This window comes from Ursus maritimus, unplaced genomic scaffold (genome assembly GCF_017311325.1).
Source record: "Ursus maritimus isolate PB19 unplaced genomic scaffold, ASM1731132v1 scaffold_4, whole genome shotgun sequence".
Taxonomy (NCBI): domain Eukaryota; kingdom Metazoa; phylum Chordata; class Mammalia; order Carnivora; family Ursidae; genus Ursus; species Ursus maritimus.
This window is the reverse complement of record NW_024426552.1, coordinates 9,121,256-9,148,453: the sequence shown is the minus strand read 5'-3', so window position 1 is coordinate 9,148,453 and position 27,198 is coordinate 9,121,256. Positions and strand designations below refer to the sequence as shown.

At 47.0% G+C, this 27,198-nt stretch overlaps 3 protein-coding genes and 1 pseudogene across 12 annotated transcripts in view; 3 read left to right on the top strand and 1 right to left on the bottom strand.

The window, feature by feature from the left end:
- SETD4 (SET domain containing 4) overlaps window positions 1-2,023 on the bottom strand; it is a 78,602-nt gene extending 76,579 nt beyond the window's left edge. For 3 of the 10 annotated variants that reach the window (XM_040620983.1, XM_040620982.1, XM_008701869.2), the window contains exons 1-2: window positions 1,505-1,777; window positions 222-327 (exon numbers count right to left, since the gene is read on the bottom strand). In XM_040620983.1, coding sequence (XP_040476917.1) covers window positions 222-327; window positions 1,505-1,714 — 316 coding nt within the window. In that variant the 5' untranslated portion in view covers window positions 1,715-1,777. Of the gene's footprint in view, window positions 1-221; window positions 328-942; window positions 1,466-1,504; window positions 1,781-1,800 lie in introns of those variants that run through there. The other 7 variants (XM_040620986.1, XM_040620987.1, XM_008701880.2 and 4 more) reach the window with 7 other exon arrangements.
- A 6,743-nt stretch (window positions 2,024-8,766) lies between these two features.
- Window positions 8,767-12,874, top strand: LOC103673144 (carbonyl reductase [NADPH] 1). Its single transcript, XM_008701884.2, has 3 exons — window positions 8,767-9,167; window positions 9,736-9,843; window positions 12,304-12,874. The coding sequence occupies exons 1-3, from the start codon at window positions 8,879-8,881 to the stop codon at window positions 12,738-12,740; spliced, it is 834 nt and encodes a 277-aa protein (XP_008700106.1). The 5' UTR covers window positions 8,767-8,878; the 3' UTR covers window positions 12,741-12,874.
- Window positions 12,875-14,744: 1,870 nt separating this feature from the next.
- On the top strand, window positions 14,745-19,514 carry LOC103673143 (carbonyl reductase [NADPH] 1-like). Its single transcript, XM_008701883.2, is given in 4 exon segments — window positions 14,745-15,065; window positions 15,068-15,121; window positions 15,673-15,780; window positions 18,979-19,514. Coding segments are annotated over 4 exon segments (888 nt in total). The 5' UTR covers window positions 14,745-14,833; the 3' UTR covers window positions 19,473-19,514.
- Window positions 19,515-21,069: 1,555 nt separating this feature from the next.
- LOC103673142 lies at window positions 21,070-26,307 on the top strand (annotated as a pseudogene).
- The last annotated feature ends 891 nt before the right edge of the window (window positions 26,308-27,198 follow it).

Genomic DNA, 27,198 nt, shown 5'->3' with positions numbered 1-27,198 from the left:
TCATCCCTAGAGAAGACAAAGTTGAAGCAATGGGAAATATATTCACAGTCCCACAAGGGTTTAAAAGAACGTAATGGCACTATTAAAAAGAGTATTCTTTAAGAAATATTCTCTTTGAACATTGCCCATGTGTCTTTGAGAAAAGATACATGTATCTGTTAACATCACTCCACAAAGGACTCCTTCTTTTCATCACTGGCACCAAAAGATCAAAACTATACCTCCTCTTGATACAGAACTTCTGAAGAGTTTCCGTCTTCTGATCCGGCTTGTTCTTCCTCTTCCTTTCCTCATCCTAAAACTGCAGTTTCTGTCCAGCTGCCCAATCTAGAACAAAAAGCATTTTCTTTGCCTTTCTTTCCAATTGTATGACAATCACTATTCTTTGTACCTACAAGGATTTAATTACACAAACTTATATTATTTGGTAAACCATTTCTCTAAAGTGTTTAGGTACACAAAACATTTATACTGTGAGCTAAATCATGATTCCTTGTGCAGTAAGGGAATGCCCATTATACCGGTCCTTCTAAAATAGTTTTTATCTTGAGGTCCTACTAAATGCTGATTAAACATCAAAATCCTCATAACTGATTCACAACTGTGTGCTTTGGTGACTTACATATCTCGAGTCTAATCAACATTAACTAAGCACCAACCTACCACACTTTGAAAAAACAGTAGGCACTAAGCCCTCATCAGCTAAAAAGTCTTAGAGAAAAAAAAAAGACCCTCTTTTAATAGGAAGGAAACAATGATTTGTTCTTAGAACCAGGATACTGAAATCAATATAAGTAAACGGGGTTTGCAACAGATTAGGGAGGGAATGAGAGCCAAGAAAGCAGACAGAACAAAGAAATGGTCATGAAATCCAAAATTACTATTATAGTTTCTACATGCTACTTCTTTGGAAGAATAAAAAAAGAAATCCATTAACCTCACCAGAATGATACGGACAATGGAGTGGAGCATTATGCAGCCATTAATAGGAAGAAGGTATGTGCTAAGGTGTCCAAATGTTCAAGATATATTAAATGAAAAATAAAGTTGCAGAACATCTAATGATCCTTTTTGGGTTTGCTTTTGACACATTCTGTATATTTATAAAACAAGAGAATTTAAGGAAGGATACTCAAAAAACATGCCGGGGGGGGGGGCTTTTACTATTACTTTTGTATCCTCCTGTTCTGTGACTTATATATTTATGAGCACATAAATGACGTAACATGAAAACTACTTATGTGCATATATGTGCATTTTAACCATACTACTGGTTTTAAAATCCACTACTACTAAGACAGAAATGAGTAACAAGAAGTTCAGGCACTATTAACATCCCACTGCAGCAGTGGAAGGCTCCCTGATCTACCCAAAGGCTGCGAGCCGGGTCCCGGAGCCAAACGCCGCTCGTCCCCTCCGGTGCCCAGAGCCCCGCCAGCACCCGGACGCCCGGTGACAGCACGGCTAACCCCCGGCCTCGCTCCCACCCGCCCTGGACTCGCACTTGAGGCTGAGCCTCGGGCCCTAGAGGGACCAACTCTCGGCCGCAGGCTCCTGCGCATCCCCCAGCGCGCCTCAACCACGGCTTCTGGAGCGACATCCGCTGAAGGATGTCCAGATGACGGGGGGGGTTACTGCAGGACGCAGCGCAACGCCAGGCTGGTGGGTGTCTGAGAGCTGAGCTGTTCTTTTCACACCAAATAAGTGAAAACATAAGGAAAGCTCCAGCACTAGCCGCGCCGGGACCCAGGTATCCCGCGTCCCGCAGCTTCCGCCACCCCGCAAGTCCTTCCGGCTCACCTCGGCGCGGCGGCGGGGCCAGCGCGCGAGGAAGCCCAGAACAGCGGCCCAGACGAACGCGAGTTAAGCAACTGGCCCAAGGAGCAGTGGGAGAGGCCGAGAGCAGTCACGCCGCCTCAAGCCTCCACCAACCTAAGCCCTCAGTCGCCGGGCGGATGTCCCGCTGCGCTGTGGCCGCCGCCTCCTAGCGTGCGCCTGCGCCTGCGCCGGCTTTCCCGGAAGCGCCGGGACCGCCCCGCCCAGCCGAGGGGGCGGGGCGGTCAGGGGTAAATAAACCCAGCGGCACGCGGGCGGGGAAGCTGCGCTCGGTAACGTCCGCCTGCGCAGTCCTTCTCTCCCTAGAAGAGGGGCGGGACCTCCTCCGGCGCGCAGCGCGGCACCGCCCGGCCCTTAAAGCAGTCAGTTCCCCTCCTCCTCCCTCCGTCCTTCGACCTCCGCCTCGCCCTGGGGACCTGCGTCTGGCCCCACCTGGCAACCTTTGCCCCCGCCCCGCCCCGCCCCGCCCGCCCTTGGTCGGCCAGGGCCCGGCCTAGCCCCACTTCACTTGCTTGAGCCTAGGTACCCCAGTCCCAGCGTTACAGAATTACAGATCCTTCTTGGATATGGAGCTCAATTTATCTGCCCACCCCCTCCCCACTATACTTAGTGACTTGCTTCCCAAGACTACAGTATGGAGAGGGAAGAAAATTAACTCCAGTGGAGAAACCTTGGTCAGGTAATGAGGATTAATGGTGATAAATCATGTTGATAGCGTGCTCCCCAGATATAAGAAGGGTACTTCAGGGGCGCCTGGGTGGCACAGCGGTTAAGCGTCTGCCTTCGGCTCAGGGCGTGATCCCGGCGTTGCAGGATCGAGTCCCACATCAGGCTCTTCTGCTGTGAGCCTGCTTCTTCCTCTCCCACTCCCCCTGCTTGTGTTCCCTCTCTCGCTGGCTGTCTCTCTCTGTCAAATAAATAAATAAAATCTTAAAAAAAAAAAAAAAAAGAAGAAGGGTACTTCACCTCTATGGTATTTCTCCCCAAAACCCATAATCCCAATTCTTCTTGGGAAAAATATCGAACAACCCCAAAAACACCCGACCATGTACTTTGACAAAATCTGTCAAAGTTCATGAAAACAAGCAAACTCAGAATCTCTCATAAACCAAAAACAAACAAAAACAAAAACAAAAAAACTAAGGAGACATGACAGTTACATGTAATGTAATGTGGTATTCTGGAGGGCGTCCTGGAATAGAAGAAAAATATTAGGAGGAAAGCTAGTAAAATCCAAATAAAGCACGGAGCTTAATTAATACTACTGTTCCATGTTGCTTTTTTTACTCGTGACAAATAATAGATGTTAATAATGGGAATTTGATGAGGAATTCTCTACTACATTTGCAACCTTTCAGTAAATATATTCTAAAATTAAGCTTATTGAAAAGTAAAGGAGGGATGGGGCCCACTGGGTGGCTCAGTCAGTTAAGCATCTGACTCTTGATTTCAGCTCAGGTCATGGTATCAGGGTTGTGAGATTGAGCCCCACATTGGGCTCCACGCTGAGCATGGAGCCTGCTTAAGATTCTCTCCCTCTCTCTCTGCCAACTCCCACCACTCAAGCACAAAGAAAGAAAGAAAAGAAGGAAGGAAGGAAGAAAAGAAAGAAAGAAAGAAAAGAAAGAAAGAAAGAAGAAAGAGAGAAAGAAAAGAAAAGAAAAGAAAAGAAAAGAAAAGGATGGGTGGGAATAGTTGGTTCCAGATTTGGACCTGTGATTCAATGCCATCATCAAGGATCAAGGCTCTAATTTTCCACAATGCCATTCTTAGGGAGTTAGCTATTCACATGTTAGTTTGTTTCTTTTTAGTGTCAAGACAGCATTGCTGCAGCTCCAAGCATCACATTCTCACACAAGTGAACTCAAGACAGGAAGAAAAGCATCCCAAGAGACAAGTATTTTCCTTTTATGAGGGAGGAAAACACTGATAGCCCCATTTTCTAGATGGGAATTGGCAAAGATTCTCTCCTTGAGCAAACTCTATAGCCAGGCTCTTCTGAGCCTTCCTCTAGCTAGAACTCAGTCTTGGCCTATAAAATTTGCAACCTCAGTACACTGATTTCATTTCCCCCCAACACACACACACGTTAAAATTATATTTTTAAAAAGCAAACACTAACATAGTTTCTGATAGCTCAAAGCTGCCGGTATTTTAATCCTACTTCAAGTAGACAAAGAAATCTGAAGTCACTTTGGAGTCGTTCAGCCCCAATAGCTGGTACAGAAAATCTCCCATGCCATGAGTTGTACTGACTTGCAGACACCATGGTATAAAAATTGGATCATTAAAGCCACTTGTTCTATCTTACAAAAAAAAAAAAAAGCTTCTCCCAGTCTCTGTGTAGCCCACACAGCTGGCCTAATGACATTTACACTGACCCACTCTTCATAATTTTTCATTTCCCCAACTCTACTCAAGCACCTCCCTTCCCCCTCTACTCCCTCATTCTCCCTTTATTTATTTTTTTTTTTAAGATTTTATTTATTTAACAGAGATAGCGACAGCCAGCGAGAGAGGGAACACAAGCAGGGGGAGTGGGAGAGGAAGAAGCAGGCTCATAGCGGAAGAGCCTGATGTGGGGCTCGAACCCAGAACACCGGGATTACGCCCTGAGCCGAAGTCAGACGCCCAACCGCTGTGCCACCCAGGCGCCCCCCCCCCTCATTCTCCCTTTAAAACACTCAGCCACCTCTGCACAAATCCAAGTTTGAGTTCAGTTCATGCTGGACCCACTTCCATATTTCAATAGTATATTACTGATTAAAATCTCTCCTTACCAACATAGGCAGCAACCTCTACGACATCAGCCAAAGCAACCTTTTTCATGACACATCCCCAAAGGCAAGAGAAACAAAAGATAAAATGAATTTATGGGACTTCATCAAGATTAAAAGTTTCTGCACATCCAAGGAAACAGTCAGAAAAACTAAGAGGCAGCCCACGGAATGGGAGAATATATTTGCAAATGACACTACAGATAAAGGACTGGTATCCAAGATCTACAAAGAACTTCTCAAACTCAATACACGAGAAACAAATAAACAAATCAAAAAATGGGCAGAAGAAATGAACAGACACTTTTCCAATGAAGACATACAAATGGCTAACAGACACATGAAAAAATGTTCAAAATCATTAGCCATCAAGGAAATTCAAATCAAAACCACACTGAGATACCACCTTACGCCAGTTAGAATGGCAAAAATAGACAAGGCAAGAAACAACAATTGTTGGAGAGGATGTGGAGAAAGGGGATCCCTCCTACATTGTTGGTGGGAATGCAAGTTGGTACAGCCACTCTGGAAAACCGTGTGGAGGTCCCTTAAAAAGTTAAAAATTGAGCTACCCTATGATCCAGCCATTGCACTACTGGGTGTTTACCCCAAAGATACAGACGTAGTGAAGAGAAGGGCCATATGCACCCCAATGTTCATAGCAGCAATGTCCACAATAGCTAAATCGTGGAAGGAGCCGAGATGCCCTTCAACAGATGACTGGATTAAGAAGTTGTGGTCCATATATACAATGGAATATTACTCAGCTATCAGAAAGAACGAGTTCTCAACATTTGCTACAACATGGATGGCACTGGAGGAGATAATGCTTAGTGAAATAAGTCAAGCAGAGAAAGACAACTATCATATGATTTCTCTCATCTATGGAACATAAGAACTAGAATGATCAGTAGGGGAAGAAAGGGATAAAGAAAGGGGGGGTAATCAGAAGGGGGAATGAAACATGAGAGACTATGGACTATGAGAAACAAACTGAGGACTTCAGAGGGGAGGAGGGTGGGGGAATGGGATAAGCTGGGGATGGGTAGTAAGGAGGGCAAAAAATAAATAAAATAAAATAAAATAAAATCTCTCCTTACCACGTTAAACAGTATCCAGTGTTGTTTATCTTTCACAAAATTAAGTAAATTGCTTAGAGTTACATATCTACTAAGTATCTCAGCCACAATTTGATTCTGGGAATCAAAATCCATGCTCCACCCTTTTAAGAAGACTTACTGAACATCCAAAACAAGCAAAATATGTAAGAAGTGGAGCTCTAGGAGTGTAAATAATCATGGGCAAGAGAAGACCCTGAGAGCTTAATAACTGGTCATTTAACAGGACTGTTTTTCCTACATCTTCTATGTTAACAGACACCATAGAACTGGGTACTCTCAGGCAAATAAAATAACTACTTTGGACCAGTGGATAGTAAAGATGTGAGTTCATTCCATGAGTTAAGAGATGTGATAAACATTCTTTCTCCATCTAGCAGCCAGAATGATCTCAGAGTTGACTCACAACGAAGCAATATCTTCCAAGCTAGCTAGTACCAACAGAGATCTGGGGTCTCCATCTCTCCTCCTTTGTTTCATTTCTCAAGTTGTTCAGAAGTCAGACAAGCGGCTATATATGCAAAGTGGTAGGGGCCTCACAAACACACAGCCAGGGTCAAGATCCAAATTTGACAGGAGGGAAAAAAAATTAAAAATCATCCAAATGAGCTTCATTCACTGGCTCTAAACGAGCATGTTTTCAAAAAAAGTTGCAAAATGTTTCCCATACTCAAATCTGTCCTTTCCTTTGTGATTCTTCCCCTGTTCTTATACTTACAAAGTCCTTTTCCCACAAATTTTAGTTATATTTTCTTATACTCATTTTATGGTTGCATTTATAAAACTGTAAATTTAAAAGTGAGAAAGCACTTTTTTCTCTTTATAGAAATTAACTGATGACATTATGCAATTATCACTCCCTTTCCCCAGGACCATTTTTGGAATAATTCTTTCTTCCCCCCATTAATTGTTAATACCACTTTCATCATATGCTAAATTCTTATTTCCCTGTGATATTTTATGTATTGTATTTTCTTGAGTGTCCTGCCTCATTGACTAAAAGACCTCAAGTCTTGTGTTGGGATCAGTACTAAAAGGATAAACAAATCAGGCAGAAAATATAATTCACAGCCCTCTTGGAATTTGCCTTTTGAAACAGCAGGCCCTCACCATGCCCAAAGTTTCTGGCACACCATATGCTATCTGTGAATGGCTCTCTAGGTGAATTTAATTCCTCGCACTTCCTTCTAACACTGGCTCACCCAGCTATAGAAGAAAGTAAGATGTAATGTGCAGAGAAGCCAGCAAATGACTAACCAAGTATACATTTGGATAAAAGAAGAAAATCCAAAACAAAGATCTTAGTTATCTTGAGTGGAGGAAAAAAAAAAAAAACCTCCCCAAAGGTTACACTGCACAAGTCCATCTATGTTAACATATTAAAACAATTTTTAAAATGAGGAACTGACTACTGGTTCCAGCCAATACAGAGTGAGAGGGTAGACAATAGAGTATGTTTGGCTATAAAAAAGCAATGGGGGTCCTTCTGCTGATGGAAATGTTTTACGTCTGGACTGTAGTGGTGGACAGACAAACCTACATGTGATAAAATTGTATAGATCCAAATACACACACTATTAAGTACAAATAAAACCGAGGAAATCTGAATATGATTAGTGGATTGTTTTGATGTTGACATCCTCAGTATGATACTATACTATTGTGCTGTAAAACATTACCATAGAGGAAAACTGGGTAAAGTATAAGGAATCGCTGTACTTTTTTTTACTGTATGTGAATCTGCAATTATCTCAATAAAAATTTAGGTCAAAAAGGGGCGCCTGGGTGGCACAGCGGTTAAGCGTCTGCCTTCGGCCCAGGGCATGATCCCAGTGTTATGGGATTGAGCCCCACATCGGGCTCCTCCACTATGAGCCTGCTTCTTCCTCTCCCACTCCCCCTGCTTGTGTTCTCTCTCTCGCTGGCTGTCTCTATCCTGTCGAATAAATAAATAAAATCTTTAAAAAAAAAAATTAGGTCAAAGAAAGCAAAGGTCTTTCCCAGATTGTTAGTTTTTGTTTTTTGCAACTGCTTGGAAACCCACCTTGAAAGTGGAACAAAATTGGAATCTATCTAAAGCACTGCTTGTAACTTTCTGTTGTGATGGAAATACTGCAGATCAGCACTGCCCAATACAGTGTCCACTAACACATGTGACTACTGAGCACTTGACATATAGGTAATGCAACCAAAGACTGAATATAAAATTGTATTATTTCGATTAAATTTACATTTAAATAGCCACTAGTGGCTGTGGCTCCCTTATGGGGACAGTACACAAATGAGACTGGATTTAATAGTCCCTATTCCTCCGGGTGAATGGAAATAAGAGAAAGAAAAATCATTTCCCAACACCAAATTAATTCACAAACTTACTGAGGATCCATTTCCTCACTTTAAAATGAGGATAATAAGATGGACCCTGACAAGCTATTTTGAGTGTGAGAAAGGGCTTCAAATCCCCCTCAAACCCCTACCTTGCAGGACCTGGATACCAGTAACTTGATGATCCTGCAAACATCTAGGGAGGTAATCCTGTGACTTATCAGTGAATGCTCCCCACTATTATGTAAAAACCAGCCAGGATTAGTAAATAGATTTGTTTTCACATACTTAAGGAAGAAAACAACACACACATGATCCCTTGCCATGCTACTAGCAGCTTTTTTCACAACTATAGTTCCAAAGACTTCAGTTCAAGAGATTTTTTTAAGCATCAGGTAAAAAAAAAAAAGTCTGGAAAACTACGCTATTTCCTCAAGTGCACACACAACTAGTTTCATTGTTGGGAGAATACGAGGAAAACTCATGGAAAACCAGAGATAAAAGTTCACTGACTGACTTGGCCAATTAGAACGATTACCTCCGCAGCAGGGCAGGGCTGTCGCCAGGGCAACCACGGCCACCCACCCCCAGGTTTATAAACCGACCTATTAGACCTTCCAGTTCTCCACCGACCTTGGGAGGGTCCCGGGAAGCCACGCCCTAAGGGGGCGTGATCTGCCGGGGCGCACCTAGCAACCTCTGGCCTCGCGCAGGCGCACCGAACCCTGCCCACAAACCGAGGCACTGTGCTGAACAAGCTCCGCTGGTCCGCTCTCCGGGCAACTACTTCTTGCGCGTCCCCTCCTTCACACACACACAGCCATGTCGTCAGCCACCCGAGTGGCGCTGGTGACCGGGGCCAACAAGGGCATCGGCTTCGCCATCGTGCGCGACCTGTGCCAGCAGTTCTCGGGGGACGTGGTGCTCACGGCGCGGGACGAGGCGCGGGGCCTGGCGGCCGTGCAGCAGCTCCAGGCCGAGGGCCTGAGTCCCCGCTTCCACAAGCTGGACATCGACGACCTGCAGAGCATCCGCGCCCTGCGGGACTTCCTGCGCAAGGAGTACGGGGGCCTGGACGTGCTGGTCAACAACGCGGGCATCGCTTTCAAGAGTAAGGGGATGGGAGCTGGGAGGGGACGTGGACCCCCGGAGCTCCCCCTACCAGGGCGGGCTCCATCTGTTGGGGAATCCATGCGGTCGGGCTCCTAACGCCTGTGGCATCCAAAATGGCTCCTTAGGGAGGGAGGAGGGATGGACAGACAGCGCTGCAGCACCAACAGAGTCCAACAGAAATTGCAGGACTTATCAGCCTGAGTGACCTTTGTGTTTCCTCCGATTCCTGGGGACTTTTTCGAGATTGTCAGAGTGTTTCTCTAAGATTGGATTTGGGGGCAGCTGGGTTATTTTTACTGCATTTTGAAATAAACAAGAAAACTGCACAAATTTGTTAACAAGAGATCCCACCTGTGCACCACCTCTTCACCCAGCCTCCCCCAATGGTGTGATCTTATACCACTACAGCATATTAAAATAAGAACATTGTCAGTGCAACATACTGTTAACTAGATGCCAGTTTTACACATTTCACCAGATTTCACATGCACTTATTTAATATATGTCATTCTGTGGAATTTTGCCACAAGGCTACTATTAACACTACTCTCTTTCTCCCCCGGAAGCTGATGATCCCACACCATTTGATATTCAAGCAGAAGTGACCATGAAAACAAACTTCTTTGGTACTCGAGATGTGTGCACTGAACTGCTGCCTCTAATGAAACCCCAAGGTGAGCCTCATCAGGGGCCCAAGCTGTGGTGTTTCTGGCATGATCTGCCCCTGCCTCTCTGGCCTCACCTACAGACCCCTGGCCCCTCTCCCTGCTCAGCCACACCGGCCTGATTGCTGTGTCTCCACCTGGACAGGTGCCCCTCTGCCTCAGAACGCTTACTCATCCTGCAATCAGCAGTGCCCTTTGTCCGGCCTCTCCTTCACAACTGCCTGTCTTATCCGTCAAGTCGTCATTCAGATCTCTCCTCACAGGGCCTTTTACTCACTCCGTGCCACTCACAGGTGCAGAACCCTGAGGATTCCTACCTGGACCCTTTCTGTTCCCTCACACTCTCTCCCACGGATTTTACTCACACTAGTGGATTCCTCACTCTTCAAACTTCTAAGGCCCCCCTAACATCGGTCACCTGCCTAGACATTCCCAGAGCTCCAGACACACATCCTTCTCTTCCTGCCACTCACGCTCCTCAGGATGTCTTCCCAGACCTGTCCAGCCTGGGGGAAGACCCCTCCTCATGGTCGCCAGGAGGCCTGCACACTCACATGTGGCCAGAGTTGCTGACAGCCTCACACCAGTGGTACATTTCCACATGGATGGGGCACCTGTACTGCCCCCCACCCCGGGCTGTAATATTGGATGTCTCTTGTTGCATAACCCCCTGTTCATGCATTATCCTCATTCCTCCTCCTCCCACCTCCCTCTTCCACCTGACATCCCCATTCACCTTTCAAAGGGACATCAAGTTCAGCCTCTGTGCTGGTCCTGATTACCTGCAATGATACTAGTCGAAGGAGTGCCTTCCCTCCAGTCCACTCCCATTACTATAGGAAAAGGCTGCATAAGTCTAGAATGAGTGGATTGTTTTAACCACAGCTATGTTCACTGTCATCCAGGTTTCCCAGGTGGGGGAAGAGACAATTCGCTCCATTATTCCCTTAGGAATTCCCACATAAGGACTTAAAGCTATAGTTATACAGTTTCTTCTTTCAAAATTATCCCTGCTTCCCATTTCCACAATTGCAGCCCTGGTCCTGGGACCACGGTAAGAGTGGGAAGAAAAGGAAGTTGAGATAATGTAGGGAAGAACTGTAAGGTCAAGTTAGCATCTTCCCCCACACCCTCTCCCCAGAGTCCCCAGCGAAGCAGAGGAATCTGTCCAGTGGGATGGTCCCTTGGCACCCACCCCACTCATGCTGAGTGTGAATACGTGCAGTGAATGTGTCTAAGCCCCACGTACCTTTATCTCGTGTTTGAGACAACCGGGGATCCAGAGGCCTGTTCCAGTTCTCTGTGGAAACACTTGTCTGCAGAAGAGAACGTGTTGCTTGGCCTGCAGAAATGTAACACCTTAGTCCAAAAAGTTGCAGCATCTTCTGTTCTCATCCCGCTATACTGCTTGAACACTGGCATCTTCTGGGTTTAACCAAAGCTTGGTCCATAATAGTGCCTTGACTCGTCCGGACCCATTTGGAGCCTCTCAAGCTACTACCTTCCACCCAACTTGCCAGCTCTGTGCAGGACCTTCCCCTTGGGCCATCTCTCCCATAACCATCTCCAGGCTTTGTCTCTTTTGCTGAGAAACTCAAGAGTCATTAGCATTTTTTGCCTCACAGGGTGCACGAGTCCATGTCAACAATTACCCCAGCTCTGCATGCATTGCTCCAGCTCTCCCATTTCCACTCCTCTCACAGACTAGATGGCCACTTCATACAGGCACAACAGGATATCCACTTGCTGGTTCCACTCCCATTCCAGTCTTGTGAAGGGTTCTTCTGAGGGGCACTGACATGTCCAGCTTTAATCTGCCCCCTGAATTGCCCCACTGACTTCCATAAGGCCATGCCCCTACACAGATCTCTTTCAGTCCCCTGGTTTTCCACTGCCTCTCTCCATGACTGTATTCTCAGGCCATAACACACTCCCAAGTTCATAAAATCCCCATCATAGACTCATCACCATGCAAGTCAGACCAGGCTAATAATCTGTCCTTACCATCCTCAAACAATAGCAGCCTTCCAAACCAGATGGAACGGCCCTCCTTACACCATTCAGCTCTTTACTGGTCTGTACAGACCTGATTGTAGACGCCTCCCCACTGACCATAAGATCCTCAGGTGGTCCCAAAGGTGGCCTGAGGGAGAAAGAGGTCATCCACTCTTGAAAGCAGTGAATGTCTTCTTACATTCTCCTTAGCAGGTTCTTTACAGCGTTTCCATTTTCCCGCAGAACACCTGCTCAGTTCCTCCCCCTTAGAGTATTTCTCAGGCATCATCAGAGACTGTGGGTATGACAAGTTTCAAGACCGTATCATAGTCGTCACTCACACAGACAGTCCTCGTTAACGCTCATAGCAAATTAATGAAGTCTCAAGTGGAAATTTTCTCCAACAACATCTTAGCAAAATTGCTATTCGTCATTCCTGTGTCTTTCTACATGACATTTTGTGTTGTATTTTAGGCAGAGTGGTGAACGTGTCTAGCATGGTGAGTCTGAGAGCCCTTAAAAACTGCAGCCCAGAACTACAGCAGAAGTTTAGAAGCGAGACCATCACCGAGGAGGAGCTGGTGGGGCTCATGAACAAGTTCGTGGAAGACACAAAGAAAGGCGTGCACAGGAAAGAGGGCTGGCCTGACACCGCCTATGGAGTGACAAAAATCGGTGTCACCGTCCTGTCCAGAATCCATGCCAGGAACCTGAGTGAGCAGAGGAGAGGGGACAAGATCCTACTGAACGCCTGCTGCCCTGGGTGGGTGAGAACAGACATGGCAGGACCTAGAGCCACTAAAAGCCCAGAGGAAGGAGCGGAGACCCCTGTCTACTTGGCCCTTTTGCCCTCAGATGCTGAGGGGCCTCATGGGGAGTTTGTTATGGAGAAGAAAGTGGAAAAATGGTGAGCTTCATTCACGGATCCGTCCATGGATCCCTTATGATAGTCCCCTCCTTTGACCAAAAGGACTCTTCTACTGTCGATAATTTCCCTATCCTCAGAAAAAATACATATATAAAATATCCCTGCTGAGTATTCAATTTGAGGAGCCTACTAACTCAGGGAAGATTTTTTTTTTAATTTCTTCTGTGATACAGGGACAGAATAAATGAAATCAGTGAAATAATGAACCCCGGAGATGAATAAATGTTCTCTATCCATGCCTATTTGTGCAGACTCTTTCTATGCTGAGCCAGCTGAGAAGTGCACTACACCTAATAAGACCAGGAGCAGTCGGAGTTTCACTCAAGGGTAAGCACACGTTACACAAGAGGCAGAGAGTAATATGTTTGGCTTCTCAGGCCACACGCTCCTGTCGATCTCCCCAGGTCTGCTGTTGTAGCACGAAAGTAACCACAGACAGTATACAAACCAAGAGCAAGGTCGGGCGTGGCTTACAGCCCATTGTACAGGCCTCGAATAGAGCATGGTCGACACCATGAAGGGAAGACACCCCTGTGGTCTCTGATTATCAAACGCACTGGGAAAAAAAACAATTACCAAGTGTGAAATGGCAGAGGGAACATAGACACATCCACAGGGCCCTCTGAGACAACGGAGAAAACTGAGGATGGTCTGCGTGTGGTGATGAGTGCCCGGGAGTGAGGCCCAAGACCCCAGTGTGACGAGAAGATTCTTACCGCCCCATCCATGCCAGGCTCCCGGTGGGCCTGACTGAACGTCCACCGCATGCCTCCCTTCACAGGAATATGCATGTTGGAAAGGTGCCTCTTCTATACTGATTATTTTTCACTCTACGCCAGGGGTTTTCAGCCTCACCCAAATGAAAGGTGAGAGACCCTGGAAGCAAGGGTAGGGTCCTTATTTTTCAAGTTTTTCATGTCAAAAAGGCTGAAAACTTACTCCCTGTTATTTTGCATTTAATTTTTCTCTTCTTTTCCTATTTGCGTTTCTAAACTGACAAATGAGGATTATTGATGTCAACAAGAACACACAGGATCTCCACTGCAAATTTGCAAAAATACTCTGAGGTCACATAGGTCTTTTTGCCTTGATATTTTAAAAAATAACACCTCAATATATAAAATACTTCTGAACTGTGAACCTCAACTAACCCATAAAGTAGGCACCTTAGACCAATGGGATTATGTAATCATTAAATCCAACATTCCTTTTTTTTTTAAAGATTTTATTTATTGATTGATTGACAGACAGACAGACAGCCAGAGAGGGAATACAGGAGGGGGAGTGGGAGAGGAAGAAGCAGGCTCCCAGCAGAGGAGCCTGACGTGGGGCTTGATCCCATAACACAAGAATCACGCCTGGAGCCAAAGCCAGATGCTTAACGACTGAGCCACCCAGGTGCCCCTAAATCCAACATTCCAATCAATACCTTGGCCCCCAGCGGCTTCATAAACATCCCCTCCCACCTGGAGATCCTCAGAATCACACAGAGGGAGAGCCCAGCCCACAGCCAAGTCTCAGCACAGGACTGATTCTCTATTTCTCCTCCTTGAGTTTCTCCTACGAAAGGAAGGGGACCTCTACCCTCAGAAGCACTTTCCCCACGCCAGAAATTTCAATGCACCTCGGAAAAACCCAAGCATTCCCATTCCGCAGAGAAAGGACACATTCCCGAGACAATGTCTCCACTCCTTTTTCCCTTCTGTGGTTTTCCCAAAATTATTTTAGGTCAACTACTGTGAATCCCTAGCCCCCTTATCCCATCACCAACCACCTTTCGCGAGCATTTCAGTCCAACCTGAGCCATTGTTTGCCTCAAAAGAGGGAACTTGAGAGGGTAGAATCTCGGCCGGGTTCAAGGTGCAGCTGATGGAGGGACACAACTGGAACATTTGGCCCCTCCTACAATGGAGGGACTGAGGCGGGGCCTTGGGCACTGGGAGCCACAGTGCTGGATCCTAGAGCACAGGTGCACTGGCATCTCTGTCCTTGTCAGCCTCTGCACCGCCAGCCCTCCGTGGGGCCCACAGCACCATCTGCTCAGCACACAGGGCAGTGCTTGCGCTGCACACCGCCATGGCGTCAGCCTTCGGAGTGGCGCTGGTGACCGGGGCCAACAAGGGCATCGGCTTCGCCATCGTGCAGCAGCTGTGCCGGCAGTTCCCGGGGGACGTGGTGCTCACGGCGCGGGACGAGGCACGGGGCCGGGCAGCTGCGCAGCAGCTCCAGGCCGAGGGCCTGAGTCCCCGCTTCCACCAGCTGGACATCCACGACCTGCAGAGCATCCGGGTCCTGCGCGACTTCCTGCGCAAGAGTTCGGGGGTCCGGATGTGCTGGTCAACAACGCGGCCATCGTATTCAAGCGTAAGGACCCGGGAAGACTTAGGGCTGGAGACTTCTCTCAGGGCACTTCCCGTGGGGGTTGGGCGTGGTCCCTGAATGCTGCTGGAGGGTCAGAGCTCCTATGGGGTCGAGAAGGGCCTCCCTAGGGAGAGAGGCTAGACTGCAGGCACAGGGAGAGAAGAAGCCTCTGGCGGTGGCAAGGTTTTAAGCCCAGAGCTCCGTGGCATTGCTGTGGATTAATCTCAGGGACCTGACGGAGATTTTTGCAAGTTCAATTCAGTTTGGATCAGAGCATTTCAGTGAATGTTTAACTTATTTTGTGATAAACGCGAACCGCCAACAGAGAGACACAGAAATCCCAACAGCACTTTCCGCTTAACTTCCTGGAATGATGCCAACTTGCCAAGCTACACGGCATTAAACCACACACGTCACACTGGGAAATTACAGCTCACTAGCCCAGAGATTAATGACAATGCACCAGGTTGCACGTCCAAGAACATGTAACTGTCACTCCTGGAATCCTCTCCCATGGCCTCTATTCATTAATCTATTCTCCCCTCACCTAACAGCTGCTGATCCCACACCCCTTCACATTCCAGCAGAAGTGACCATGAAAACAAACTTCTTTGGTACCCGAGCTGTGTGCACAGAACTGCTGCCTCTAATGAAAGCCCAAGGTGAGCCTCATCAGGGGCCCAAGCTGTGGTGTTTCTGGTATGATCTGCCCCTGCCTCTCTGTCCCGAATACAGACCCAGGCCCCTCTCCCTGCTCAGCCACACCAGCCTGACTGCTGTGTCTCCACCTAGACAGGTGCCATCTGCCTCAGGACTCTTACACACTCGTCCTGCAGTCACCAGCGCCCTCTGAACCCCTGATCCTCACAACTGGCTCTGTCCTTTCCTCAAGTCCTCATTGAAATCTCTCCTCAGAGAGGCTTTCTTTGACTCCATGCCACTCACAGGGGAAATTCCCTGAGGATTCTTTCTCGACCCATTCTCCTCCCTCTGCCTGTCTCCCAGAAATTTTATTCAGACTAGTGGACTCCTCCCTCTCCAAACTTCTCAGGCCCCCCTAACATCGGTCACCGGCGTAGAACATTCTCAGAGCTCCAGACACACATCGTTCTCTTCCTGCTTCTCCTTCTCCTCAGGGTGCCCTCTACCCCCTCCCCAAATCCCACCCTTCCAGCCCCCAACCTACACCCCCATGTAAACATCTACACTACCTAATGACACTCACCATTACCCAAAACCACCCTCATCACAGACCCCACCATCCCACTCACCACGAATAATGAGGTCACCATGTCCAGCACTTGATTAGGGACCAGGTCCTAGGAGATGCCCTATGGGCTTTACCCCCACGCCTCTCCTCCATCCCAGCTCTACAACACACACTCGCCTTTCATTTCTGTATCCTTGCCACCCTCCTAGACACGTGGCTTCTTCAGTCCCTTCCTCTCAGGGCATTCTCTGTGCTCTCTGAGGGCTTGCTTACTCCCAAAAGTCCTTCCGGGTCAAAGCCCAAGCCCTGGGCATCACCTGTAGGCATCTCTGTCATCAGACCTGCCAAACTCCAGGCCCATCCGCTCCCTTCCCCTTCTATACTCTGCACAAAACAAACTCCTGAATTCCTTGCTTGTCAACTACTGTAATACTTCCCCACGAGAACGTGATGCAGGGAACCACCACCCTTTTACTACACTCATTAAGACAAGCTGATGATTTTAGAAAGATTAAGATCTCTAGCATGAACCGACGACATGCAGGTACACTTGACTCTGTTCTGCCCCTGATTCCTCTTCTGTCCTGGAAATTTCTACAACTTCTTTGAACACTGGCTTCACTGGTATCCAAAGGACAGCTCTCTCAGATATCACCGACTCCTTCACTCATCACAACACTTGAGTGGGATGGAGTTCCTTGTGCCACCACCACACATCCTACAGGTATTCCCTTAGGAGGCAAAAATGACTTCTGGCCAAGAAATTTTCCTCACTGACTGAACAGTGTTGGTCCATGCTGTGTGTTGGCCTTGGACCAGAAAGAGGAGTGAGTGCTCCCCTGCATTTGCTAAGGCGGGTTCTCATCAAACAATTCATCTTGCCTCAGGGAAACTAGACTTTATGGACATGGAAATGCAGGCTGTCTTCTCAGTGGGAAAGCAGGGTTTTCTTGCCTTTTGACATAGGAGAGTTCTTCCATTACTTGAGGGGATGGCAGCCACTGCGGCCATGTTACCAGGACTTTCCCTTTAGGGAGACTATCTGGGAGAAATCATAACTAGCACAACAAAAGCCAATACCGTCCCTCCTCTCCCATACTTCACAACCTAAGACAGAAAGAAAATCCTGAATGACTTCGCCAGTTCTCTGTGGGGGCAGAACACATTCCAAGGCCCGTGTTTGCTCTGGTTTTTGGCATGGAAGGAGAAAACAAGACAACTGTGAGCCTAAGGACAATGAGGGATAGCAGATGTTGATTCTTCATTAAATCGTTTCTTCATAATAGAGTTTTACTGAATTAATGAGCCACAAAAAAAAAAAAAAAAAAAAAAAAAAAAAAAAAAAGCAAGAATCTACAACCACCAGGTGCCCCCACTGTCTTCACCAGGCAGTCAGTATCTCGGCCATGTATGTCCTTTCCCACATTCCATGGCATTCCCCCCATTCCCCTAAATTCATATTCTCGAATTAAAGGATACACTCTCTAAAGTGATAAACACTTCTCCTTCTCTTTCTCTTTAATTACACTATGCATTTATTTTGAAAAAGATATTAAGAAAATACTCATTTCAATATAAAAACTGTAAACAATTACTCATGTCAATATAAGTACAGTGTTATAAATAAGAACTATACTTTCAAAAACGACTTATTGGGAACTCTGTAATGTTTACACTTTTAACAGCTTTATTGAGATACAGTTCACATATCGGACGCTTCCCCCATCAGATATCCAACTCCGCGGAGTTTAGTAATGGACAGAGTTATGCAACCACCACTGCTTCTAGATTAGCACACTGTCCAGAGCCCAGGGAGATCCGGTGCCCTTAGCTACCAGCCCTCTGTTCCCCCATCCCCCCTGCCCCAAGCAACCACCAATCTACACTCTCTCCCTCCATTTCCTTTTCCGGACATCCCATGTATGGAGCATCACACCATGAGCAGTCTTTTGTGACTGGCTTTTTAATTTTGAATAACGCTCTTAGGGGTCATCCATGTTTTAGCACCAACATCATTTCTCTTAAAAGCATCCATTTAACAGATTCGTTTTCCAAAGCTCCTTTCCATGACCATACTGCCAGGACATTAGTCACTCCTTCTGAGCCAATAACAACCCCAAAAGGAGAAAACCCTTGCAGTTCAGCCCACTGAGGAGACTTGTTTTTCCTACCGAGAGCACGGTGACAATCTACCAGACCCGATGCAGTCTGCTCAACTTCAAGAGGCCCTCAGTTAAGTGATCAGCTCTTTGTGGTTCCATAGACACCTATTTATACAACACTGCCCGAGTGGCCACAAGATCTCCATGTGGTCCCAAAGGGGGCTTATGAGGAAAAGCGGCTCTCTACTCATGACGTCAGGGAGTGCCTCCTATCACTCTGCTTAGCACGTTCCTGTATAAGGCACGATCTTCTCTTTATGGAACAGCTGGTCACTGCCCAGACCGATTGAGATCATTTGTCTCACATCCTCTGAGACATTATGGGTAAGACAAGGTTCAAGACTGTATCATGTCCGTCACTTACAGAGGCAGTGTTCACTAACACTCAGCCAACTGGGAATTTGTCCCAAATGGACAAATGCTAGCAGTTTCGGTATTCATCATCCTCGTGCATACCATGCTACATGACTCTCTCTGTTGTATTTTAGGCAGAGTAGTGAATGTGTCTAGCATAATAAGCTTCGCAGCCCTTAAATCATGCAGCCCAGAACTGCAGCAGAAATTTATGAATGAGACCATCACAGAGGAGGAGCTGGTGGGGCTCATGATCCAGTTTGTGGAAGACACAAAGAAAGGAGTACAGCAGAAGGAGGGCTGGCCTGATATACAACTAGTCCCATATGCAGTGTCCAAGATGGGTGTCACGGTCCTGTCCAGAATCCATGCCAGGAACCTGAGTGAGCAGAGGAGAGGGGACAAGATCCTCCTGAATGCCTGCTGTCCTGGGTGGGTAAGAACAGCCCTGGGTGGACCAACAGTCATCAAAAGCCCAGAAGAAGGAGCAGAGACCCCTGTCTACTTGGCCCTTTTGCCCTCGGATGCTGAGAGGCCACATGCGGAGTTTGTTATGGAGAAGAAAGTGGAACAATGGGCACCCCTCTGTCAGTTACCTTCCTGGCTCCCACCTCTACTCTACCCATGACTGACCAAAACAATGTTATACTGTCAACAATATCCTTATCAAAAAAAAAAAAAAAATATATATATATATATATATATATATAAAGAATCACTATCCCTACCGAGTACCCACATTGAATTAGCTACTAATTCTATAAGGTTTCTTGTGATTTCCTCTGTGATATAAGAGGAGAAAAATTGGCATCAATGATAATAATGAATGGAAGAAAGAGAAGAAATAAAAAATTCTAAGTAAATATCCATGTGTGCAGACTGTTTCATGGCAACGAATCCAAGTATCACCATCATTTAGTACACTAAGTACTAAGGACCACCCTAAGGAAGGTCAAGAAAAGGGACAGATTAAATGAGCGCTTGGTAAACATTAGTGAAAGGTCCAGAGAGTAAGTATTTTGGCCTTTAAAGGCCAATCGTCTCTGTTGGACCTACTCAAATCTCCTGTTTTAGTTTGAAAGTCACCACAGGCCATATAGTAACCATGAATGGGGCTGGATTTCACTGGCGAGCATACCCGCTGAGCCTCTACTATGACATGGGAAACCCCACGAGAGATAGACATCCTCTGTGGTCTCGTTAAATATCAAATTCACTGGGGGAGAAACAACTGCGAGGTGTGAAACGGGAGTGGGCGCTTCAGATACATCTCTAGGACCAGCTGAGATGAGGGGAAAGTGAATGTGGATGGGTATCAATGGATATGAAAGAATGATTGTCAAATCTCCCCAAGGTGAATGTGTTATTCACGTAGGGATAAAGGGTCACCGGGTTTGTAACATTAACGCGGGTCAGCAAAATACCAACAGAAGGGGAACACGCAACGACAGTGAAACATTCGTCATTGTTGCGGCTAGTCTGGTGAAGACATGGCTGTCCACAATACTATTCTTTCCACTGTCCTCTTTGAAAGCTCTCAACACAAACAGCAGGACACTAAAAGGTCCTGGCTCTGCCACCTAACCAGGTGACCTTAAGCAAAATCCTGCATGTTGTTCTTTGTCAGTGTCCTCAGGTGTACAAAGGGGGTACGTCATAGCACTGCTGTGAAGAGGAAGTGAACTGATACAGGTGGACAGGCTGAAAACAATGGCCAGGCAAAGTGTCCTCCATCATGAGCCCCTGTAGTGGGGCCTGACACATCATGGCCCTGAGCGGAAGTTCTTACTGCCCCGCACCCAGGCTGGCTCCCCGTGGGCTCCGTGAATGCCCACCACGTCCCTCCCCTCACAGAAGTATCCATGTGCTACAGACCCGTCTCCTCTCATGATTACTTTTCACTCTTCACCGGGGATTTTCAGGCTAACAGAAAAGAAAACTGAAGGCCCATGCAAGCAAGCTTAAGTCTTTTATTTTGAAAGTGAGGTTTCCTTTGGGGCCCCTGGCTGGCTCAAATGGTTTAGCTCGGCACTCTTCATCTTAAAGTTGTAAGTTTGAGCGAACCCAAGTTGGGTGCAGAGATTACTTAAACATAAAATCTTTTAAAAAATAAAATAAAATAAAAAATAAGTACCCTGTTTCCTTTAGTTTTCCCTTCAGCAAGGCTGTTGATTTCCTTCCTGTTAGCTTGTATTTCTTTTCTTTTTTTTTATAATAATATTTTTTATTATGTTATTCACCATACAATACTGTATGGTAGCTTCTATTTCTAAACTGACCCATGAGGAAAATCAAAGTCTAGGTCAAGACAATAGAATCTCTACTGCTAGTTTGGAAATGTAACCTGGTATCACAAAGACCTTTTCTCCTCGATACTTTAAAAATAATCCAAACTATCTACACTGCTTATTAAGTGTGAGGTTGGACTACGAGCAGGCATTGTAACAAGCATATGCACATGTACCCATGGAATAAAACATTCCAATCACAGGCCTGGCTCACACTAATTTTCAAAAACATCCCCTCGCACTGGGGCCCCCTGGAATCACACAGAGGAAGGAGCCCTGCCCACAGCCAAGTCTCAGCACAGGACTGATTTCTCCCTCTTGATTTTCCTTAAGAAAGCAAGGGGATCTGTATCCTGAGAAGCAGTTTCCCTGGACAGACAACTTCACTGTATTTTAGAGGAAAGCAACCATTCCCATTTTGCGGAGGAAGGACACATTCCCAAGACAATTACTCTGCTCTCTTGTTTTCCCTCTGAGGTCTCCCAAAATAGTTCACTTGAATGCTATCAATCACTAGTGCTCTATTAACCCGTCACCCACCACCTTTGTTGTGGGGAGCACACCAGTACTCCCTAAACCACTGCTTGGCTCAGAGTTGAGATCCTAAGAGGAAGGAGTCCTCATTGGGCTCAGAGTGCAACCCTGGAAGGGATGGATCTGGTATAGGCTCACTAGGGAACCTTCTGGAACATTTGGTCTCTCCTTTGATGGCGAGACTGAGGAAGGGCCTTGTGCTGAAGGAGGCACAGCACTGGAATCTACAACACACTTCCATTGGTATCTCTGACTGTCTACACCACGAGCCCTCGGTATGGCCTACAACACAATCCACTCACCACACAGGGCCTTGCTTGACCTTGATGACCCTGTCATCAACCGCTCACCTGCTGCTGGTGACTGGAGCCAACAAGGGCCTCAGCTTCGTGCTCCACCTGTGCCAGCAGTTCTCGGGGGACATGCTGCTCACGGTGAGGGACGAGGTGCAGGCTGTGTGGCCACTTCCACCTGCTAGACATCAACGCACAGCAGCTGCGCCATATCCGACTCTCTGAGCAAGGAGTACGGGGGCCTGGACGTGCTGGTCAACAACGCAGGCATCGCCTTCAAGAGCAAGAACATGGGAACACTTAGGGTAGGTCCCCTCCCTTAGGGGACCCACCCAGGGTGGGTTGGGGATGATGCCTGGGCCGCTACTGTGGGACCCAAGCTCCTATGGGATCTAGAAGGGCCTTCCTAGGGAAGGAGGTCAGACTGGAGGCACAAGGAGAGCAGAAGCCTCCGGGACTTGCACGCCTTTCCAGCCAGAGCCTCTTGGCATTGCCATGGATCAGATCATCGGGTAACTCACCAGATTTTGCAAGTTTCTCTCTGATTGGATGTGAGCCATTTGGTGAATGTTTAACTTATTTTGTAATAAACAACAAATTACAAACACAGATACCCAGAGATCCCATTGTGCTCCCTTCCCTTGCCCTCACCCGATGGCGTCAACCAACAAAGCCACGCAGCGGCAATGCACCAGATAGATCACACTGGGACAATACCGTTCACTAACACAGACATTCCCGAGAATTCACCAGATGGTACATGCAAAACTATGTTGTTGTCACTACATGGAATCTTCCCTGATGGATACTGCTTATTAATCTATCCTCCTTCTCAAAATAAAATAAGACGAAATCAGAGAGGGAGAGAAGCCATAAGAGACTCTTAATTATAGATAACAAACTGAGGGTTGCTGGAGAGGAGGTGTGCGGGGGGATGGGGTAACTGGGTGAGGGGCATTAAGGAGGGCACTTGATGTGATGACGACTGGGTGTTATATGCGACTGATGATGAATCACGAACTCCACTTTGAAATTAATAACACACTACACGTAAATTAATTGAGTGTAACTAAAATACAATTTTAAAAAAATCTATTCTCCACCTCTAACAGCTGCTGATCCCACACCCCTTCACATTCCAGCAGAAGTGACCATGAAAACAAACTTCTTTGGTACCCGAGCTGTGTGCACAGAACTGCTGCCTCTAATGAAACCCCAAGGTGAGCCTCATCAGGGGCCTAAGCTGTGGTGTTTCTGGCATGAACTGCCCCTGCCTCTCTGGCCTCATCTACAGACCCCTGGCCCCTCTCCCTGCTCAGCCACACCGGCCTGATTGCTGTGTCTCCACCTAGACAGGTGCCCCGCTGCCTCAGGACTCTTACACACTCGTCCTTCAGTCAGCAGCGCCCTTTTTCCCACTGGTCCTTCACTACTGCCTCTGCCTGACCCGTCAAGTCATCATTCAAATCTCTCCTCACAGAGGCCTTTTACTCACTCCATGCTACTCACAGGTGCAGAACCCTGATCATTCCTTCCTGGACCCTTTCTGTTCCCTCACTCTCTCTCCCACGGATTTTACTCACACTAGGTCACCTGCCTAGAACATTCCCAGACCTCCAGACACACATCCTTCTCTTCCTGCCACTCACGCTCCTCAGGATGTCTTCCCAGACCTGTCCAGCCTGGGGGAAGACCCCTCCTCATGGTCGCCAGGAGGCCTGCACACTCACATGTGGCCAGAGTTGCTGACAGCCTCACACCAGTGGTACATTTCCACATGGATGGGGCACCTGTACTGCCCCCCACCCCGGGCTGTAATATTGGATGTCTCTTGTTGCATAACCCCCTGTTCATGCATTATCCTCATTCCTCCTCCTCCCACCTCCCTCTTCCACCTGACATCCCCATTCACCTTTCAAAGGGACATCAAGTTCAGCCTCTGTGCTGGTCCTGATTACCTGCAATGATACTAGTCGAAGGAGTGCCTTCCCTCCAGTCCACTCCCATTACTATAGGAAAAGGCTGCATAAGTCTAGAATGAGTGGATTGTTTTAACCACAGCTATGTTCACTGTCATCCAGGTTTCCCAGGTGGGGGAAGAGACAATTCGCTCCATTATTCCCTTAGGAATTCCCACATAAGGACTTAAAGCTATAGTTATACAGTTTCTTCTTTCAAAATTATCCCTGCTTCCCATTTCCACAATTGCAGCCCTGGTCCTGGGACCACGGTAAGAGTGGGAAGAAAAGGAAGTTGAGATAATGTAGGGAAGAACTGTAAGGTCAAGTTAGCATCTTCCCCCACACCCTCTCCCCAGAATCCCCAGCGAAGCAGAGGAATCTGTCCAGTGGGATGGTCCCTTGGCACCCACCCCACTCATGCTGAGTGTGAATACGTGCAGTGAATGTGTCTAAGCCCCACGTACCTTTATCTCGTGTTTGAGACAACCGGGGATCCAGAGGCCTGTTCCAGTTCTCTGTGGAAACACTTGTCTGCAGAAGAGAACGTGTTGCTTGGCCTGCAGAAATGTAACACCTTAGTCCAAAAAGTTGCAGCATCTTCTGTTCTCATCCCGCTATACTGCTTGAACACTGGCATCTTCTTCTGGGTTTAACCAAAGCTTGGTCCATAATAGTTCCTTGACTCGTCCGGACCCATTTGGAGCCTCTCAAGCTACTACCTTCCACCCAACTTGCCAGCTCTGTGCAGGACCTTCCCCTTGGGCCATCTCTCCCATAACCATCTCCAGGCTTTGTCTCTTTTGCTGAGAAACACAAGAGTCATTAGCATTTTTTGCCTCACAGGGTGCACGAGTCCATGTCAACAATTACCCCAGCTCTGCATGCATTGCTCCAGCTCTCCCATTTCCACTCCTCTCACAGACTAGATGGCCACTTCATACAGGCACAACAGGATATCCACTTGCTGGTTCCACTCCCATTCCAGTCTTGTGAAGGGTTCTTCCGAGGGGCACTGACATGTCCAGCTTTAATCTGCCCCCTGAATTGCCCCACTGACTTCCATAAGCCCATGCCCCTACACAGATCTCTTTCAGTCCCCTGGTTTTCCACTGCCTCTCTCCATGACTGTATTCTCAGGCCATAACACACTCCCAAGTTCATAAAATCCCCATCATAGACTCATCACCATGCAAGTCAGACCAGGCTAATAATCTGCCCTTACCATCCTCAAACAGAATAGCAGCCTTCCAAACCAGATGGAACGGCCCTCCTTACACCATTCAGCTCTTTACTGGTCTGTACAGACCTGATTGTAGACGCCTCCCCACTGACCATAAGATCCTCAGGTGGTCCCAAAGGTGGCCTGAGGGAGAAAGAGGTCATCCACTCTTGAAAGTAGTGAATGTCTTCTTACATTCTCCTTAGCAGGTTCTTTATAGCGTTTCCATTTTCCCGCAGAACACCTGCTCAGTGCCTCCTCCTTAGAGTATTTCTCAGGCATCATCAGAGACTTTGTGGGTATGACAAGTTTCAAGACCATATCATTGTCGTCACTCACACAGACAGTCCTCGTTAACGCTCATAGCAAATTAATGAAGTCTCAAGTGGAAATTTTCTCCAACAACATCTTAGCAAAATTGCTATTCGTCATTCCTGTGTCTTTCTACATGACACTTTGTGTTGTATTTTAGGCAGAGTGGTGAACGTGTCTAGCATGGTGAGTCTGAGAGCCCTTAAAAACTGCAGCCCAGAACTACAGCAGAAGTTTAGAAGCGAGACCATCACCAAGGAGGAGCTGGTGGGGCTCATGAACAAGTTCGTGGAAGACACAATGAAAGGCGTGCACAGGAAAGAGGGCTGGCCTGACACCGCCTATGGAGTGACAAAAATTGGTGTCACCATCCTGTCCAGAATCCATACCAGGAACCTAGTGAGCAGAGGAGAGGGGACAAGATCCTTCTGAACGCCTGCTGCTCTGGGTGGGTGAGAACAGACATGGCAGGACCTAGAGCCACCAAAAGCCCAGATGAAGGAGCAGAGACCCCTGTCTACTTGGCCCTTTTGCCCTCAGATGCTGAGGGGCCTCATGGCGAGTTTGTTATGGAGAAGAAAGTGGAAAAATGGTGAGCTTCATTCACGGATCCGTCCATGGATCCCTTATGATAGTCCCCTCCTTTGACCAAAAGGACTCTTCTACTGTCGATAATTTCCCTATCCTCAGAAAAAATATATATATATATATAAAATATCCCTGCTGAGTATTCAATGTGAGGAGCCTACTAACTCAGGGAAGATTTTTTTTTTTTTTTCCGCTGTGATCAGGGACAAAATAAATAAAATCAGTGAAATAATGAACCCCGGAGATGAATAAATGTTCTCTATCCATGCCTATTTGTGCAGACTCTTTCTATGCTGAGCCAGCTGAGAAGTGCACTACACCTAATAAGACCAGGAGCAGTCGGAGTTTCACTCAAGGGTAAGCACACGTTACACAAGAGGCAGAGAGTAATATGTTTGGCTTCTCAGGCCACACGCTCCTGTCGATCTTCCCAGGTCTGCTGTTGTAGCACGAAAGTAACCACAGACAGTATACAAACCAAGAGCAAGGTTGGACGTGGCATGCAGCCCATTATACAGGCCTCGAGTAGAGCATGGACGACACCATGAAGGGAAGACACCCCTGTGGTCTCTGATTATCAAACGCACTGGGAAAAAAAACAATTACCAAGTGTGAAATGGCAGAGGGAACATAGACACATCCACAGGGCCCTCTGAGACAACGGAGAAAACTGAGGATGGTCTGCGTGTGGTGATGAGTGCCCGGGAGTGAGGCTCAAGACCCCAGTGTGACGAGAAGATTCTTACTGCCCCATCCACGCCAGGCTCCCGGTGGGCCTGACTGAACGTCCACCGCATGCCTCCCTTCACAGGAATATGCATGTTGGAAAGGTGCCTCTTCTATACTGATTATTTTTCACTCTATGCCAGGGGTTTTCAGCCTCACCCAAATGAAAGGTGAGAGACCCTGGAAGCAAGGGTAGAGTCCTTATTTTTCAAGTTTTTCATGTGAAAAAGGCTGAAAATTTCCTCCCTATATTTTGCATTTAATCTTTTCTCTTTTTTTTTTTCTTACTTACATTTCTAAACTGACAAATGAGGACTATCGATGTCTACAAGAACACACAGGATCTCCACTGCAAATTTGCAAAAACACTCTGAGGTCACATAGGTCTTTTTGCCTTATTTTAAAACAACATCTCAATATATAAAATACTTCT